This window comes from Haliotis asinina, chromosome 12 (assembly GCF_037392515.1).
Source record: "Haliotis asinina isolate JCU_RB_2024 chromosome 12, JCU_Hal_asi_v2, whole genome shotgun sequence".
Taxonomy (NCBI): Eukaryota; Metazoa; Mollusca; class Gastropoda; order Lepetellida; family Haliotidae; genus Haliotis; species Haliotis asinina.
Window position 1 is genome coordinate 25,113,114 of NC_090291.1, and position 14,410 is coordinate 25,127,523.

General features: G+C 44.2%; 2 protein-coding genes across 2 annotated transcripts in view; one reads left to right on the forward strand and one right to left on the reverse strand.

Annotated features, from left to right (window-relative positions):
* LOC137258076 (paramyosin-like) overlaps positions 1-14,410 on the reverse strand; it is a 258,586-nt gene that overhangs the window by 7,607 nt on the left and 236,569 nt on the right. The gene's annotated exons all lie outside the window — the stretch shown is intronic.
* Positions 9,873-13,570, forward strand: LOC137258602 (uncharacterized). Its single transcript, XM_067796307.1, has 4 exons — positions 9,873-10,592; positions 11,160-12,425; positions 12,876-13,144; positions 13,543-13,570. The coding sequence occupies exons 1-4, from the start codon at positions 9,873-9,875 to the stop codon at positions 13,568-13,570; spliced, it is 2,283 nt and encodes a 760-aa protein (XP_067652408.1).

The window sequence follows — 14,410 nt, forward strand, 5'->3', positions numbered from 1 at the left end:
AGCTAGTGCGGAACGTGGGTCGAGCTATCATCAAGAAAACGACCGTCAAGATCAGCGGTAACGAGGTGCTGAGCATCGACGACAGCGACGTGTTTCACTGCTACGGGGATCTCTGGAAAAGCGAGGGAGAACGAGTCAATGATGTGTACCAGGGCATCAGCAAATCAACCCGGTCGCGCATAGGGTATGCCTTCACGCCAGACCAGCAAGACAAGCTATCGGACGGTGAAAAGGCCATCGCTCGAGCATACGGGAATCGATTCTGCGTGCCGCTCGACTTCGAGTTGCTCACGGGACACGCGCCGTTTTACCAGGCCGCGCTGGGTGATAGGCTTGAATACGAGCTCACGTTTAACGGCTATAGCAAAGTAGTGCGTACGCCGAACGGTGATGAGGCCAGTTATGCCATAGACAACATCTCTCTGGAGTTCGACATGGTCACTAGCCCGGAGCTGGCCAGGCAGGTTCGAAGCCAGTACTCTGGGAAGATGGCTATCCTGTACGATCGCGTACTGAGGCATAGATCAGTCGTGCGAGATAAGAGCGACACTGTGTGGAATGTCAACCTGAACGTGCCGGCGCGATCGATGAAAGGTATCCTGGTCGTCCCCGTGGAGGATTACGAGCCATTCCGGAGGGACAGCGAGAAGTTTTTCAACCCCGAGATTGAAAAGGTGGAAGTGACCATCGAGGGCGTGCCCAACCAGCTGTTCAGTCATGGTATGAGACCACACCAGCAGTGGGATGAGATAAAAAAGCTACCAGTGGGGGATTACATAACAAAGGACCTGGACCTCGGCTCCGTGCAGATCGGTGAATACCTGACCACCAAGTACGCCCTATGGTTGGACATGCGATCCACGGATGATGATAAACTGCACGGTAGCGGGCGCCGTATAGATAACGGCAGCGAAGGGATAACCATCCAGATTACTAAGAAGGCTCAACCCGCTGGTAAGTTGAAATTATATCTGTACGTTATTATGGACGCGCAACTTAATATAGACAATGGGAGATTCGTGCAAGCCATCTACTGATGGGGGCAACAATAAACAGTCCCCACTGCCCCACCTCCCCACTGACCCACACTGCGCCATAGTGTGCGGGCAGACTGGCTGTGGGAAGACCGTTTTCGTGTTGGATATGTTGGAGGGTTACTACAAGGATGTGTTCGATAACATCGTTATCATGTGCCCTACTCTGAGCATGAATAAAACGTACGCGCGACCTTGGGTGATGACGGACCCGGACTTGAGAAATTTAAAGGGGAACCGACGCTGTTCATACTGGACGACTGCAGCGCTAATCGCGAGATAACAAAAAAGAGAGACATGCAGAAGTTCAACTCGGTGTTGAAAGACCTCAGGGAGCAGACGCGATGGGTGGCCTTATTTCACTGCAAGGACAGGGATTCGTTCGAGGAGTGTTTGAGAGAGAACGATGTGATGAGCAAATTAGAACGGGAACGGGTGAAGAAACAGCTCGCTGAAACTAAACACGCTAAGCTCGTGCTCAAGACCGACCAACCAGTAGCATATAGAGTATGCTAAAGCTAAGCAAAGCTAAGCAAAGCTAAGCAAAGCTAAGCAAAGCTAAGCTAAAGCTAAGCAAATGCTAAGTATAGCTATGATATTTGAAGTGTTTGTCGTGTGCAACTTAACCTTCATTTCTCTGTGTTTTGTCTGTATCGGGTATTATATAGTTAAAACTAAATCTTACTTGTTATATTATAAGATGGAGTGTGAGGAATTGCTCGAACAATTGTCGGTGGGGGTCTCCCCCACTGATGATAAGCGAGAGAAACTGGTGGCGTTGGCTGTTGGCGGCAAAGCCAAACATTACTTTGGAGACTACACTCCGGATAAAATTCACAAAATGTCAGCCGAAGAAATCGATAAGCTGTACGCTAGATACGAGTCCCGGCTCGGAGCAGAAATGACAAAGACAATAGGATCGGCTATGACCCAGATATACACCGGTATTGTGTCATACTTCCTTCCCATTCCACCAGAGCGCCGACTTTACCTGTGGGAGGACCTCGAGAAAGACCCTTTTATTGAACACACCGTGAGCTCTATCAGCGGCGAGCTGTACCACAAATATGGTATGCTGTTGGCTCCAGTGACGGCGGCGATTATCACGGCAAAGCATTGTCAATTTGAGAGAAAGAATAATAATAATAGTATAGATGGATGCTGCACAGGAGACCCCAGTGGGGGTACCCCCCACACCCCCAACAGTGAGGGAAACCCCCACAGTGAGGGAAACCCCAGTGGTGGTACCCCCCACACCCCCAACAGTGAGGGAAACTCCACTGGAGGAGACCCCTTCACAGGAACCCCCAACAGTAACGAGGCAGAAGAATCCTAAGAGAGTAGCTGCCGGTAAAAAACGGTGGTGTAACCAACATAAAATTATCAACCCCCGACTGTTGTTGGCTGTAGGCTGCCTTGGCTATCTCGTGGTTATATAGTGAGGGAAACCCTAACCGTGAGGTACCCCCAAACAGTGAGCCTCCCAACAGTGGGGGTGTGGGGGTATCCCCCACGGTCGACCCGCATATCATGTTATAATTTTAATATTTTATATCATATACATAATGTCTGAGGGGAAAACGTTCGTCAACGACGCATACCACGCCACAGTGGTCGCCAGTCTAGCCGTAGGGTACGCTCGGTTGACTAAAATGGTGCTTAAACAACCAACTATAAAGCTAGATTTCAACCTGCAGGATATGGGTTTGCTCATAATGAACCTTGGTATGGCGATGGCCACAAAAGACATCCTAGTAAAACAAGGGATAATACCTGAAAATATAATGAAATAAATATAGGATGGCCACGATAGCTATGATGGCCGGTGGGGCGTTAGAGAATGCCCTGGCATTTTCCGGGAGTAATTTCCTCTTCTCGAAACTACGAGATGACAACACGGCTGAAATACAGGAAGAAAGGAAGCGGCACGATCTCGCTACTGAGAAATTACAAAGGGCACAGGCCGAGTACGCTAAAAAACGCCTCCAGAGGATCGATTTTATTAACGAACAACTCACGCGTGAAAACCATGCCGTTCAAACATTCGACGATGTCGATGAAGCAATGAAAGAATACTACCTACTAACTGGTAAACGATTGGAACCGCTCAATAAACCCACACTCGCTCAGTACTACACACCATCCAAGGGACAAATGAATTGTGAACTGGGCTTCATAGTGTTGGGTATAGCAGCTACTGCGTTGGTTGCGAAGCAATTAAATTAAATACCTATATAAGTAAACATGAGACCCGCTCCATACCGATGCGAATACATACTTATGGGGAAGACCGAGGCCTGTGGTAGGAAATGCAGGAATCAGGGGTTCTGTTGTTTCCATATAGGAAGTCCTAACTACACGTGTTCTGTGTGTGGTATCGGGGTTAAAGGGCACTACTGTCTATGTAAAGCTCACGGAGCGAACGTAGTCAGACATCAACTCATCTACGAGAATAAAAAGGGCTACATAAAAGAACGTAGACGACTGCTCAAGATAGACTCCAATTAAATGTTTTACACAAGGAACACTATATCCAACAGTGCGTGAAACAGCCACATATTTTTTATTAAGGGTTACCTCCCTTTACTGTGAACCAATTAGACATTGGTTCTCTTAGGTGTAAACACTATGACTACTGTGCGCGAGCTTAAGCGGGTCGCAAAACAGAGAGGTGTGATCGGGTATTCTCGAATGCGGAAGTCAGCATTGTTGAGATTACTAGGTTTAGAAGCCCCTCCTATGGTAAAACAATTAAAAGCTCAAGCAAAACAGCTTGGATACACGGGTTATTCAAACCTGGGGAGAGCCGGGTTAGTCGAATTGTTATCACATGCCCCCGTAGCAAAACCTCCCACTGTAAAACAACTGAAAGCCGAGGCACACGATTTGGGTTTAGGCGGGTATTCCCGTATGAGAAAACCACAACTTTTAGAATTATTACGACAGAATAGAGCTATTGACCTACAGTTCGTGCGCACTGAGCGCGCTGTAGGTAACTATTGGAGAGGTTGGCGCATGCACGTTGATAGAAACATAGACATTACAGATATCAAGCCTCTGATAGCTGATAAGGTCAACCAGGAACTAAATAACCTAGGAAGTATCAAGTTTCAGATCATAGTGAAAATGTCGCTCGATAAGAAGGTTGGGGGGCCCACAGGGACCACTGAGTATGTTCAGCCTTATTTCCGAGGTAAACAAGAGGTCGTCACACATACAGAGACCATTGACGCATCAATCGATACCAGTTTTCAGCAGATACGAGAATACCTAGAACGCGACACACACTTGGGGTCCGAGTGGGCTGTAGATAAAATCGATAATGTCTATCTAGACATAGCTAACTACGTGCCATTCAGAGGCGGGTCATACCTAGCCTTGCCCCCCTACTATAGGAACAAACATGCCATAGTAAACGTTAAGAATAGAGGAAACGATTGCCTGAGGTTAGCTATCAGGTCAGCCTTATTTCCAGCTGGCACTAATTCAGATAGGCTTTCTAGCTATCCCCAAGACGATGGGCTCAACTGGGATGGTATAGATGAACCCACCCCCATATCCCAGATCACTAAAGTAGAAAAACAGAATAATCTGGCTATAAATATCTTTGGGCACGAAGGTAACACAACAATAGTACACAGGGTCAGCCCGGTGAAGGATCGCCAAGTTATCAATATATTCATGATCCAGCGAGGTGACAAGTATCACTACACATGGATAAAACACTTTAGCAGGCTGTTGTATGACCAATCGGCACACAGAGAAAAGACCCACTTCTGTGAACGATGCCTACATGGCTTCACACGAGCTGATTTATTAGAATCCCACCGGGATGATTGTCAAGAAGTGGGGCAGACGGCCATACGAGTCGACATGCCTAAGGAAGGTGATAATATCCTAAAATTCAGTAACCACAAAAACCAAATGTCTGTGCCTTATATCATATACGCCGACTTCGAAGCCTTAGTTGTGGGTGGGGAATCCCCCAGTGGTGCCGCCGGCAAGGCTCCCAGTGGTAGCTTCACCCACAAAACACAAGAGCATAAAGCCTGTGGGTTTGGATACATTGTCGTCCGTTGTGACGGGGAAACAAAAGCTCCGGTAGTGTATAGGGGCCCTGACGCGGCTGAAAGGTTTCTAAAGTGTTTGCAGGAGGAAGAAAAAATTATTAGGAATGCATTGTATAGAATCGCTCCCATGCGTATGACCCGAGTCGACAGGCTAGCTCACGCTAGTAGCACTAACTGTCACGTGTGTGACTCACCACTTAACGGTGATTCGGTGAGAGATCACTGCCACATAACTGGTAAGTATAGAGGCGCCGCTCACAGCGCGTGCAACCTCAAGCTTAAAATCAACCCTAAGACAATAAACATCCCCGTTGTCTTTCACAACTTGAGAGGGTACGACTCACACTTGATCATGCAGGCCATCGCGAAAATCGATGGTAATATAACGTGCATCCCCAACAACATGGAGAGATACATCTCCTTCAGCTTAAAAGGACTTAGGTTCATTGACTCGTTTCAGTTCCTCCTGTCGTCACTCGACAGTCTGGTCAAGGCCAACAATACCTTCCCTATCACCGATCGATACACAGACGCCGAGACTAGACCCCTGCTTATGAGGAAGGGTGTGTACCCCTATGAGTACATGGATAGTTGGGTCAAGTTCACCGAGACCAGACTACCCCCTATTGACTGCTTTTATAGCAAGCTGAATGAGGCGTCCGTCTCACGAGATGATTACTCGCACGCGACTAACGTATGGAATAAACTGGGTTGTAAGAACCTGGGTGATTATCACGACCTGTACTTGAGGACAGATGTACTGCTGTTAGCCGACGTGTTTGAGACGTTTAGGCGGACGTGTTTCAAGCAGTATAAACTCGACCCTGCATGGTATTACACCAGCCCAGGTCTGTCGTGGGACGCCTTGCTTAAAAAGACCAGAGTTAATTTGGAATTGCTCACAGATTACGACATGCACCTATTCATTGAGAAAGACTTGCGAGGTGGGATTTCCATGGCATCCAAACGATACGCGAAAGCAAATAATCAATACGTGAAAGGTTACGATCCTAACAAGCCAACCAATCACATTCTCTACCTCGACGCAAACAACCTGTACGGCTGGGCCATGAGCCAGTATCTACCTACAGGGGGATTCGAATGGGTACCCCACGTTGATGTTATGGGGGTTGCACCAGATTCGAACAAAGGGTATATCCTCGAGGTTGACTTAGAGTATACCAAGGAATTACACACATCACACAACAGCTACCCCCTGGCCCCCGAACGTATGAGGGTTAACCCAGACTGGATGTCTGAGTACCAACATAACTTGTTAGGTGGGCGTGTGACAGACGTTGAAAAACTCGTGCCTAACTTAATGAATAAGACCAAGTACATCGTTCACTATCGCAACCTACAGCTGTACCTGTCGTTGGGTATGAGGCTGACCAAAATACACAGGGTGCTCATGTTCGACCAGAGCCCATGGATGGAGCCCTACATCAGAATGAACACAGACCTACGAAAAAAAGCCACCAGTGATTTTGAGAAAAATCTCTACAAGCTCATGAACAACTCGGTGTTTGGTAAGACTATGGAGAACCTGAGGAAACGCGTGACCGTGAAGCTGGTTCGGTCGAGTGAGGAAGACAAGCTCAGGAGATTGATAGTCAGTCCGGCATTCAACCGTAGTAAGATATTGACAGACAACCTGGTTGCCCTACACATGAAGAAAAGCCATATAAAATTCAACCGGCCTGTTTACGTGGGGATGAGCATCCTCGATTTATCCAAACACCTGATGTACGACCTTTACTACAACGAGCTCAAGAAACAGTACGGCGACAGGTGTGAAGTGCTGTACACTGACACGGATTCCCTGCAGATAGAAATTCGAACCGAGGACGTGTACGAGGACATGAAAAAACACCTTGATTTATACGACACCAGCGACTACCCTAAGACCCATGCCATACACAGTACGGTAAATAAAAAGGTCCTAGGTAAGATGAAGGACGAGTGTGCTAGCACGCCAATAGCCGAGTACATAGGTTTGAGACCTAAGATGTACTCCATACTGAAAGCCGACAATAGTGAGATCCGGAAGGCTAAGGGGGTTAAGAAGTATGTGGTGAAACAACACACACAACACAACACGCCAGATTCAAGGAAGCCCTGTTCAAGACCCGTACCTTTAGGCATAAAATGAACACACTTAGAAGTGATGGACATAAGATATACGGACTGACTATAAACAAGACGTCCCTGTCGCCTATGGACACGAAACGTTGGATAGCTATTGATGGGATAAACACATACGCGTATGGACATGAAAAAATTTGAGGCTATTTACTACAGCCCGCGTGGGTACTGGAAAGGAGCTAGCGCAGTAGATAAGCTAGCTAAAATAGCGCGAGTACCCCCGGAGGAAGCCAAAGCGTGGCTTGAAAAACAAGCCCTGTGGCAGATCTATTTGCCGGCACCACGCTACGTGCCTAGAAGGAGGTTCGGTATTAACATACCTAATAGCGTTCACCAGGCAGACCTACTGTTCCTACCCCACGACAAGAGGTACAAGTATGCCTTAACCGTAGTGGACGTAGCCAGTCGTTACAAGGAAGCCGAACCCTTGACCACGAAAGATTCGGCCCAGGTAGCCAGAGGATTCGAACGCATATACAAACGCAGCCCGCTGACGTGGCCAACAGAGCTGCAAGTTGACCCCGGACGGGAGTTCATGGGTGCCGTGTCACAACTGCTAGCCAAACACGATACAAAGGTCAGGCGTGGCACGGCCGGAGCCCATCGCAGCCAAGCCATAGTTGAGAGATTTAATAGGACTTTGGCTGAGCGCTTGTTCGGCCATCAGTATGCTAGCGAGATGGTCACCCCTGGAAAACGATCGACTGAATGGGTCACGAGGTTACCCAAGGTGGTGTCGGCAATCAACCATGAAGTCACCCGTCTCACCGGTAAGAAACCGGCAGACGCTATCAAACTAAAATCAATAGTTGCAGAGTCGGCCGCTCCATTGCGTGGGAAGGAGAAACAGATACCAGATAGGGCCCTAGTGAGGTATCTATACCAGCCGGGGGAACACGAGGGTGATAACCGTAAGCGGGCCACCGATCCTATATGGTCAGTCAAAACTTACAACATAGATAAAGTGGATATGAAAGCCGACGAACCTAACTTATACTACTTGAGGGATGGGCCGGGTAGGGGGTTTGTAAGAGAAGAATTATTGATCGTACCGTACGGCACAGTGTTACCTCCAACACACGTTAAGTAGTAGGGGTAATAGTAGCAAGAGCTAAGGGCCCAACCAAAGCCTTAGTTAGTAAATAAGGCTTTGTAGAGACTTTTCTTGAAAGTGATCCAGAACCCCCATTGTATATACTACTATTTGGGTTTATATTCCTCATTTTGAGAATATCTTATGAGTGCCCATATCATGCTATGTTTAAAACACTTGTGACTAATTATCTGTATATCTCTCACTCACACTGTCATTCGGGAAATACAAACATTTAGGCACTCATGGGCATTATATGAATTGGGCAGTCATATAATATTCTCTTTATAAGTATCAAGATGCAACAAATGAAATCATATTGTCTTAATCAGCTAACTGAGGTTGTTAGTGACAATTTTTTCAGTGTTATGTCAATGGGTGGATACAGTGACTGCAGAATTAGCTCATAATTAAGATGAACAACATGCTCGCGAAAACGAATGAGTACGTTGAGGAAGACGAAGGCATAGTTTATGTAAATGCAAGATTGCATGTTTCAATATTCCAATAATTTTATGTGTTAACATTGTTTAAAGTTTAAACTTCATCTTAAACTCAAATTTACTAAAACTTCGAATTCAATCATCTTAACTCGTTGGTCTAATGGTTATGGCTGTGGATTTGTAATCCTAAACTTACAGGTTCAAATCCCACTTGCATCAGCCAAAACTTTTGTAACTAATTTAACTAATATTCATAATGTATTTAAATTAGCCTCGTTTCCAGCACTTGTTTATCACATGACATCCCTAAGGTAGCACATAATCTAAAAAAGCATGCTCTTCAGTCTGTGCCTGACCACCATGCGGGAAAGCTGCTCACCTCACTGTCTGCTAATTACAGCATGTTAAGGAACAAATGTAAGTTACTTTAAATTCATATCACTTCTACTTTTATTCCTATATTAGCTATAGTAGTAATGAGTTATATATAATTACTGGTAAACAATTTTTTATAAGTTTAGTGAAATGCTGTTCAACTGTATGTTCAACCGGGTGTTTTTGTGCAGTTTTAGTGCAGTGTAAAGTTTGTTCATGCCTAAAGTAAATAAGTTTGAAGTGCATTGAGCAAAGATTATGAAATTACTTTTCTTACATTGTAGTTTTTTGAACCTCATCAGAGCTGTACAGATCTCCTCATGCTCCTGATTCGTTCATTCATCTGTCAGTCAACATTAGTCAGTCAACGTCACAGTTTTCATGAATAAATTACAGCCGGATTCTTGTAACTAAAGGTGAAAAGAATAAACTCTGATGCGAGTGTCGAAGATTTTGTTCTTGCATCTACATTTGTTCAAAAAAATTTGCAGACAGTGAGGTACGTATGGTGTTAATGCGTGGTGGTCTACAGTTCTCAATGATTGCAACGTTGAACCGTGTGGCAATGTTAACGTTTATTGTCAGAGTTTATTGTGTTCAATATTAGTTACTATTCATCTATTCAACCTGACATTCCTGGTCAACGATTATATATTCCTCCTACTATGTGATGTGACTTCCTGGTGCGTAGCTGACGTGTTTCAGAAGCATAATGGCTGAACGTAGCAGTGATAGCGATGCTTCTCTGGACATTCATGAACGTATTCAGCATCTGAGAACCATGACTGAGAAAGGCAAAAGTGAACATTTACGTTTGTTGAGGAACAAGACTATTGGTGCTCTTTCTAATCTGACAAAGTGCAAAAATGAACTTGAATCTTTATTGTTTGATAATGATAATTTGCCTTTAGTGAAGTCATGTATTCACAAGTTACATGATTTGTCTTCCCGTTACCAAACTTGTAATGAGATTTATTCCAGTTCACTTGACACCGAGGAAGCTAGAACAGCCGCTGTCCAGCAAGCTGAGGCTAAACTTCGAGACATCAAACATGTTCATGATTTAGCTGTGAGCTGGATTGGAAAAGCTGAACGTGAGTTGTTTGATCAAGTACGTAATCAATCTGTTTGCCAAGATTCAGCAGATGATAAACAGTCTCAGGTATCCAGTAAATCTCAAATCTCTCATGTCAGTTCTACTCAATCTGCACGGTTAATGGAGAAAGCTAAACTTGCTGAACTTCGTACAGAAAAAGCAATGTTTGAAACACAATCTAAGATTAAGCAGTTACAGCTGGATATTGACATCGCTAAAGCTACAGCAAGAGAGAAGGTGTTTGCTGATGAAGAGGAAACGATTATTCGTCAGCAACACGTCAAGTTCCATAATCCAGATCATGATGAGATACATCAACCTCTTCTATCCTCCGATGTAAAGTGTGAGGCAAACATTATCCCAAATCTTGTAAACCTTGATCATTCACTGAATCCAAATGCAACTGAATACCATTCTTATGACTCCAGACGTTTTGATAATCACATGAAAGGCAATGAACATTTGCACAGTGTTCCTGGTTATCCTATTTTTGCTCCAAGTAATCAGTTTATTGAAGCCCAGCAACAAATGGTAAATGCAATGTTTCTTCCTCGGTCTGAAGTTTCTAAGTTTACAGGGGAGCCAACTGAATTTGCAGCTTTCATGATGGCGTTCGATGCTCGCGTTGTTCCCCACACAAACAGCGATGCTGATAGGCTGTATTATCTAGATCAACAGTTACAAGGTGAGCCCAAAGATTTGATTTCTGGATGCTTATACATGGATGTTGCTTCTGGATATCAACAAGCAAGACGCCTTTTGTTTGAAGAATACGGTAACCCAAACAGGGTATCTACTGCTTATCTGAACAGAATACTGTCTTGTCCTGTTTTAAAACATGATGATTTTCAAGGACTTAAACAGTTCTCTTTCAATCTTAAGAAATGCTACCATGTCATGCAGAGTATGTCTCAGCTGTTGGTTCTCAATCATGCTCCTTATTTGCAAGCTATTGTGTTGAAGCTTCCACAACATCTCCAGAGCAAGTGGAGGGACCTTGTAACGTCTCTAACGATGAATGGGGAGTGTTTCAACGGATTTAAGGACCTGGTGGACTTCATCGAATTTGCAGCGAAGTCCGCGAATGAGCCAACATTTGGTAAACAAGCGCTTACCGCTAGCCAGGATCTTCTTCAGCCTAAAAATAACAGCTCCAGTAAAGGTAAACAGTCTTCCTCAAGGTCTCAGTCAGCAAGTTTTGTCACACAAGTTGGACACTCGCCTGATGGTAAGGTCAACAGTCCCAAATGTTTCTACTGCAAACAGTTTCATGATCTTGATGAGTGTAAACATTTCAAACAGAAATCCCTTGTGGAAAAACGTGACTTTTTGAAAACCTGTAACAGATGTTTCAGTTGTTATGGTCTTGGTCATTCTGCTAAAGGGTGTATGAGGAAAAAGATCTGCAAGACCTGCAATAAACGTCACCCAACAGCTATGCATGATAACAGTTATCAGTCCAGTAGGAATGCAAGTCACGAGGTTAACAGTGATAAAGTGAATGAGCAATCTAACAAAGGTTTGAACAATTCTACAAGTTGCAATGCATCCAAATCTAATTGTATTGAAACCATTTTCCAACCAATTCTTCCCGTTCAAGTAACAGTGAAAGGCAGCAACAAGGTGACGACTACCTACGCTATGTTGGACAACGGGAGCACTGGATGTTTCATGACTGAGGATCTGAGAAATCGACTGGATGTCAAGTCTAAACCAGCTACACTGAAGCTTCAGACGATGAATGGCACAGAATATGTCAATACATCTGTGGTAAACGGTCTTGTCGTCTCGGACCTTGATGGCACTAATCATGTGAGTCTCCCCGGTACATATTCTAAGGAAGTTATGCCTGTTGATCATGCTCACATTCCAAAGCCAGAATTGCTCAAACAGATACCTCATCTCAGAACAGTTGCAGATAAGTTGCCAACGTATATGCCAAATCTTGATATTGGAATTTTGATTGGTAGTAACTGTCCAGATGCTCTCAAACCTTTAGAAGTTGTTTCATCAAATGATTCAGGACCTTTTGCTGTCTTGCATAAACATGGCTGGACAATCAATGGCCCAATGCAAGTTCGGCAGAATATTGTTGACAATACTGTTGTCTGTAATAGAATCATCCTTCATGAAGTTGAGAAGTCGAGGGAATGCATAGCACCAGAAACAGTTCTGAAACTATTTGAATTAGATTTCAGTGAGAACGATCTTGGTTGTACACGTGCACGTGGTTACTCTATAGAGGATCAGCAATTCATGGAGAAAACAGAAAACAGTATTCAGTATATTGATGGCCATTTCCAAATTCCACTTCCTTTCCGTAATGAAAGGCTTATGCCAAATAACAGAGAGCAAGCTATCAAACGTGTCCTTTGGCAAAAGAAGAAAATGTTAAGAGATAAAATGTACCATAAGGACTACGTGAAATTCATGGACACCATAATTTCAAAAGGCTTTGCTTGTGAAGTACCTGAAAGTGAGTTAATTGGCAAAGAGGGTTGTGTTTGGTACTTGCCCCATCATGGCGTATACCATCCTAAAAAGCCAAACAAAATCAGAGTTGTATTTGACTGTAGTGCAAAATGTAATGGTTGTTCACTTAATGATGTTCTTCTCCAGGGACCAGATCTTGCAAATTCATTGATTGGGGTTCTCACAAGGTTTCGTTCAGAATCTGTGGCATTTATGGGAGATGTGGAAGCCATGTTCCATCAGGTCAAGGTGCCAAAGGAACAACAGGACTTTCTTAGATTCTTCTGGTGGCCCAATGGGAATATTCAAGGGGAACTGAAAGAGTTTAGAATGACTGGCCATACATTTGGAACCATATCGTCTCCAACCATTGCTAACTATGCCTTGAGGGAATCGGCAAACAAGGCAAAGAATAGGTATGATAATGACGTTATCCAAACCATTCTGCGGAACTTTTATGTGGATGACTGCCTTAAATCTGTTAAGGATGATCAAACTGCAGTAAAACTGATATCCGATTTACAGTCAGTATGTGCAGAAAGTGGCTTCAATCTCACCAAGTTTACTTGCAATAGTAAAGAGGTTCTTTCGTCTATTCCTTCTGAGCATTGTTCCAAAGAAGTACAGACTATAGATTTGAGTTATGATGATATTCCAATGGAAAGAGCACTTGGTATGCAGTGGGATGTTATGATGGATAGTTTCAGGTTTTCAGTTAATCTACCTCACAAACCACCAACCAGAAGAGGAATTTTGTCTACAATGTCCTCTCTGTACGATCCACTGGGACTTGTCTCTCCTATCTTGTTGCCAGCGAAGAGGATTCTCCAAGATCTCTGTAGAGATAAATCTCTCGGTTGGGATGATGAAGTTGATGATGGCCATAAGCTGAGATGGGAGCAATGGCTCTCTGACTTGGAATATCTGAAAGGTTTGTCTGTCAAACGTTGTCTCAAACCAATACATTTTGGAAATATTATTTCAAGTCAACTGCATATCTTCTCTGATGCCAGTGTTTCAGGATATGGGTGTGCAGCATACCTTCGCTTATGTGATGACAAGGACAACATTTATACCTCCCTATTGATGGGCAAAGCCAGGTTAGCACCCTTAAAAATTGTGACTATTCCAAGACTTGAACTTACTGCAGCAGTCACAGCAGTGAAAATAGGCCAGTTTTTGCTCAAGGAATCAGATATTGATATTGATAGTGTTACATACTATACTGACTCCACGACAGTGCTTCATTACATTTGTAATGAGCGTAATAGATATCCAGTCTTTGTGGCAAACAGAGTCAAGATGATCAGGGATTACGCCTCTCCTCAACAGTGGAAGTACATTGACACTAGGCAGAATCCAGCAGATACTGCGTCTTGTGGATTAAGTTGTAAACTGTTTCTTAAGTCAACAGCTTGGTTCAGGGGGCCAGATTTTCTTAGAAGTGCTGAATTAGAATGGCCTGTCTTTGAATGTGAGAGTCAGGGAGCTGTTAGTCTGGTACAGTCCAATACTGATGTTCAAGACACTGGTGCTGCTCAACGTCTTCTGAACCATTATTCGTCATGGTATCGTCTGAAACGAGCGGTGGCACTCTACCACAGATTCTTCTCATACCTTCAATCAAAAGGAAAAATTCAAAAGCACAAGTATCTGAGGTCACTGACAATCAAAGAGCTTGA

What these genes read in the sequence shown, in the direction of transcription:
- LOC137258602 (XM_067796307.1), top strand. Translation starts at nt 9,873, where the DNA reads ATGGCTGAACGTAGCAGTGATAGCGATGCTTCTCTGGACATTCATGAA. An exon ending in AACCTCTTCTATCCTCCGAT is followed by an intron (nt 10,593 to 11,159) that starts GTAAAGTGTGAG and finishes CATGTCATGCAG; the next exon opens with AGTATGTCTCAGCTGTTGGT. An exon ending in AATGCATAGCACCAGAAACA is followed by an intron (nt 12,426 to 12,875) that starts GTTCTGAAACTA and finishes GTTCTTCTCCAG; the next exon opens with GGACCAGATCTTGCAAATTC.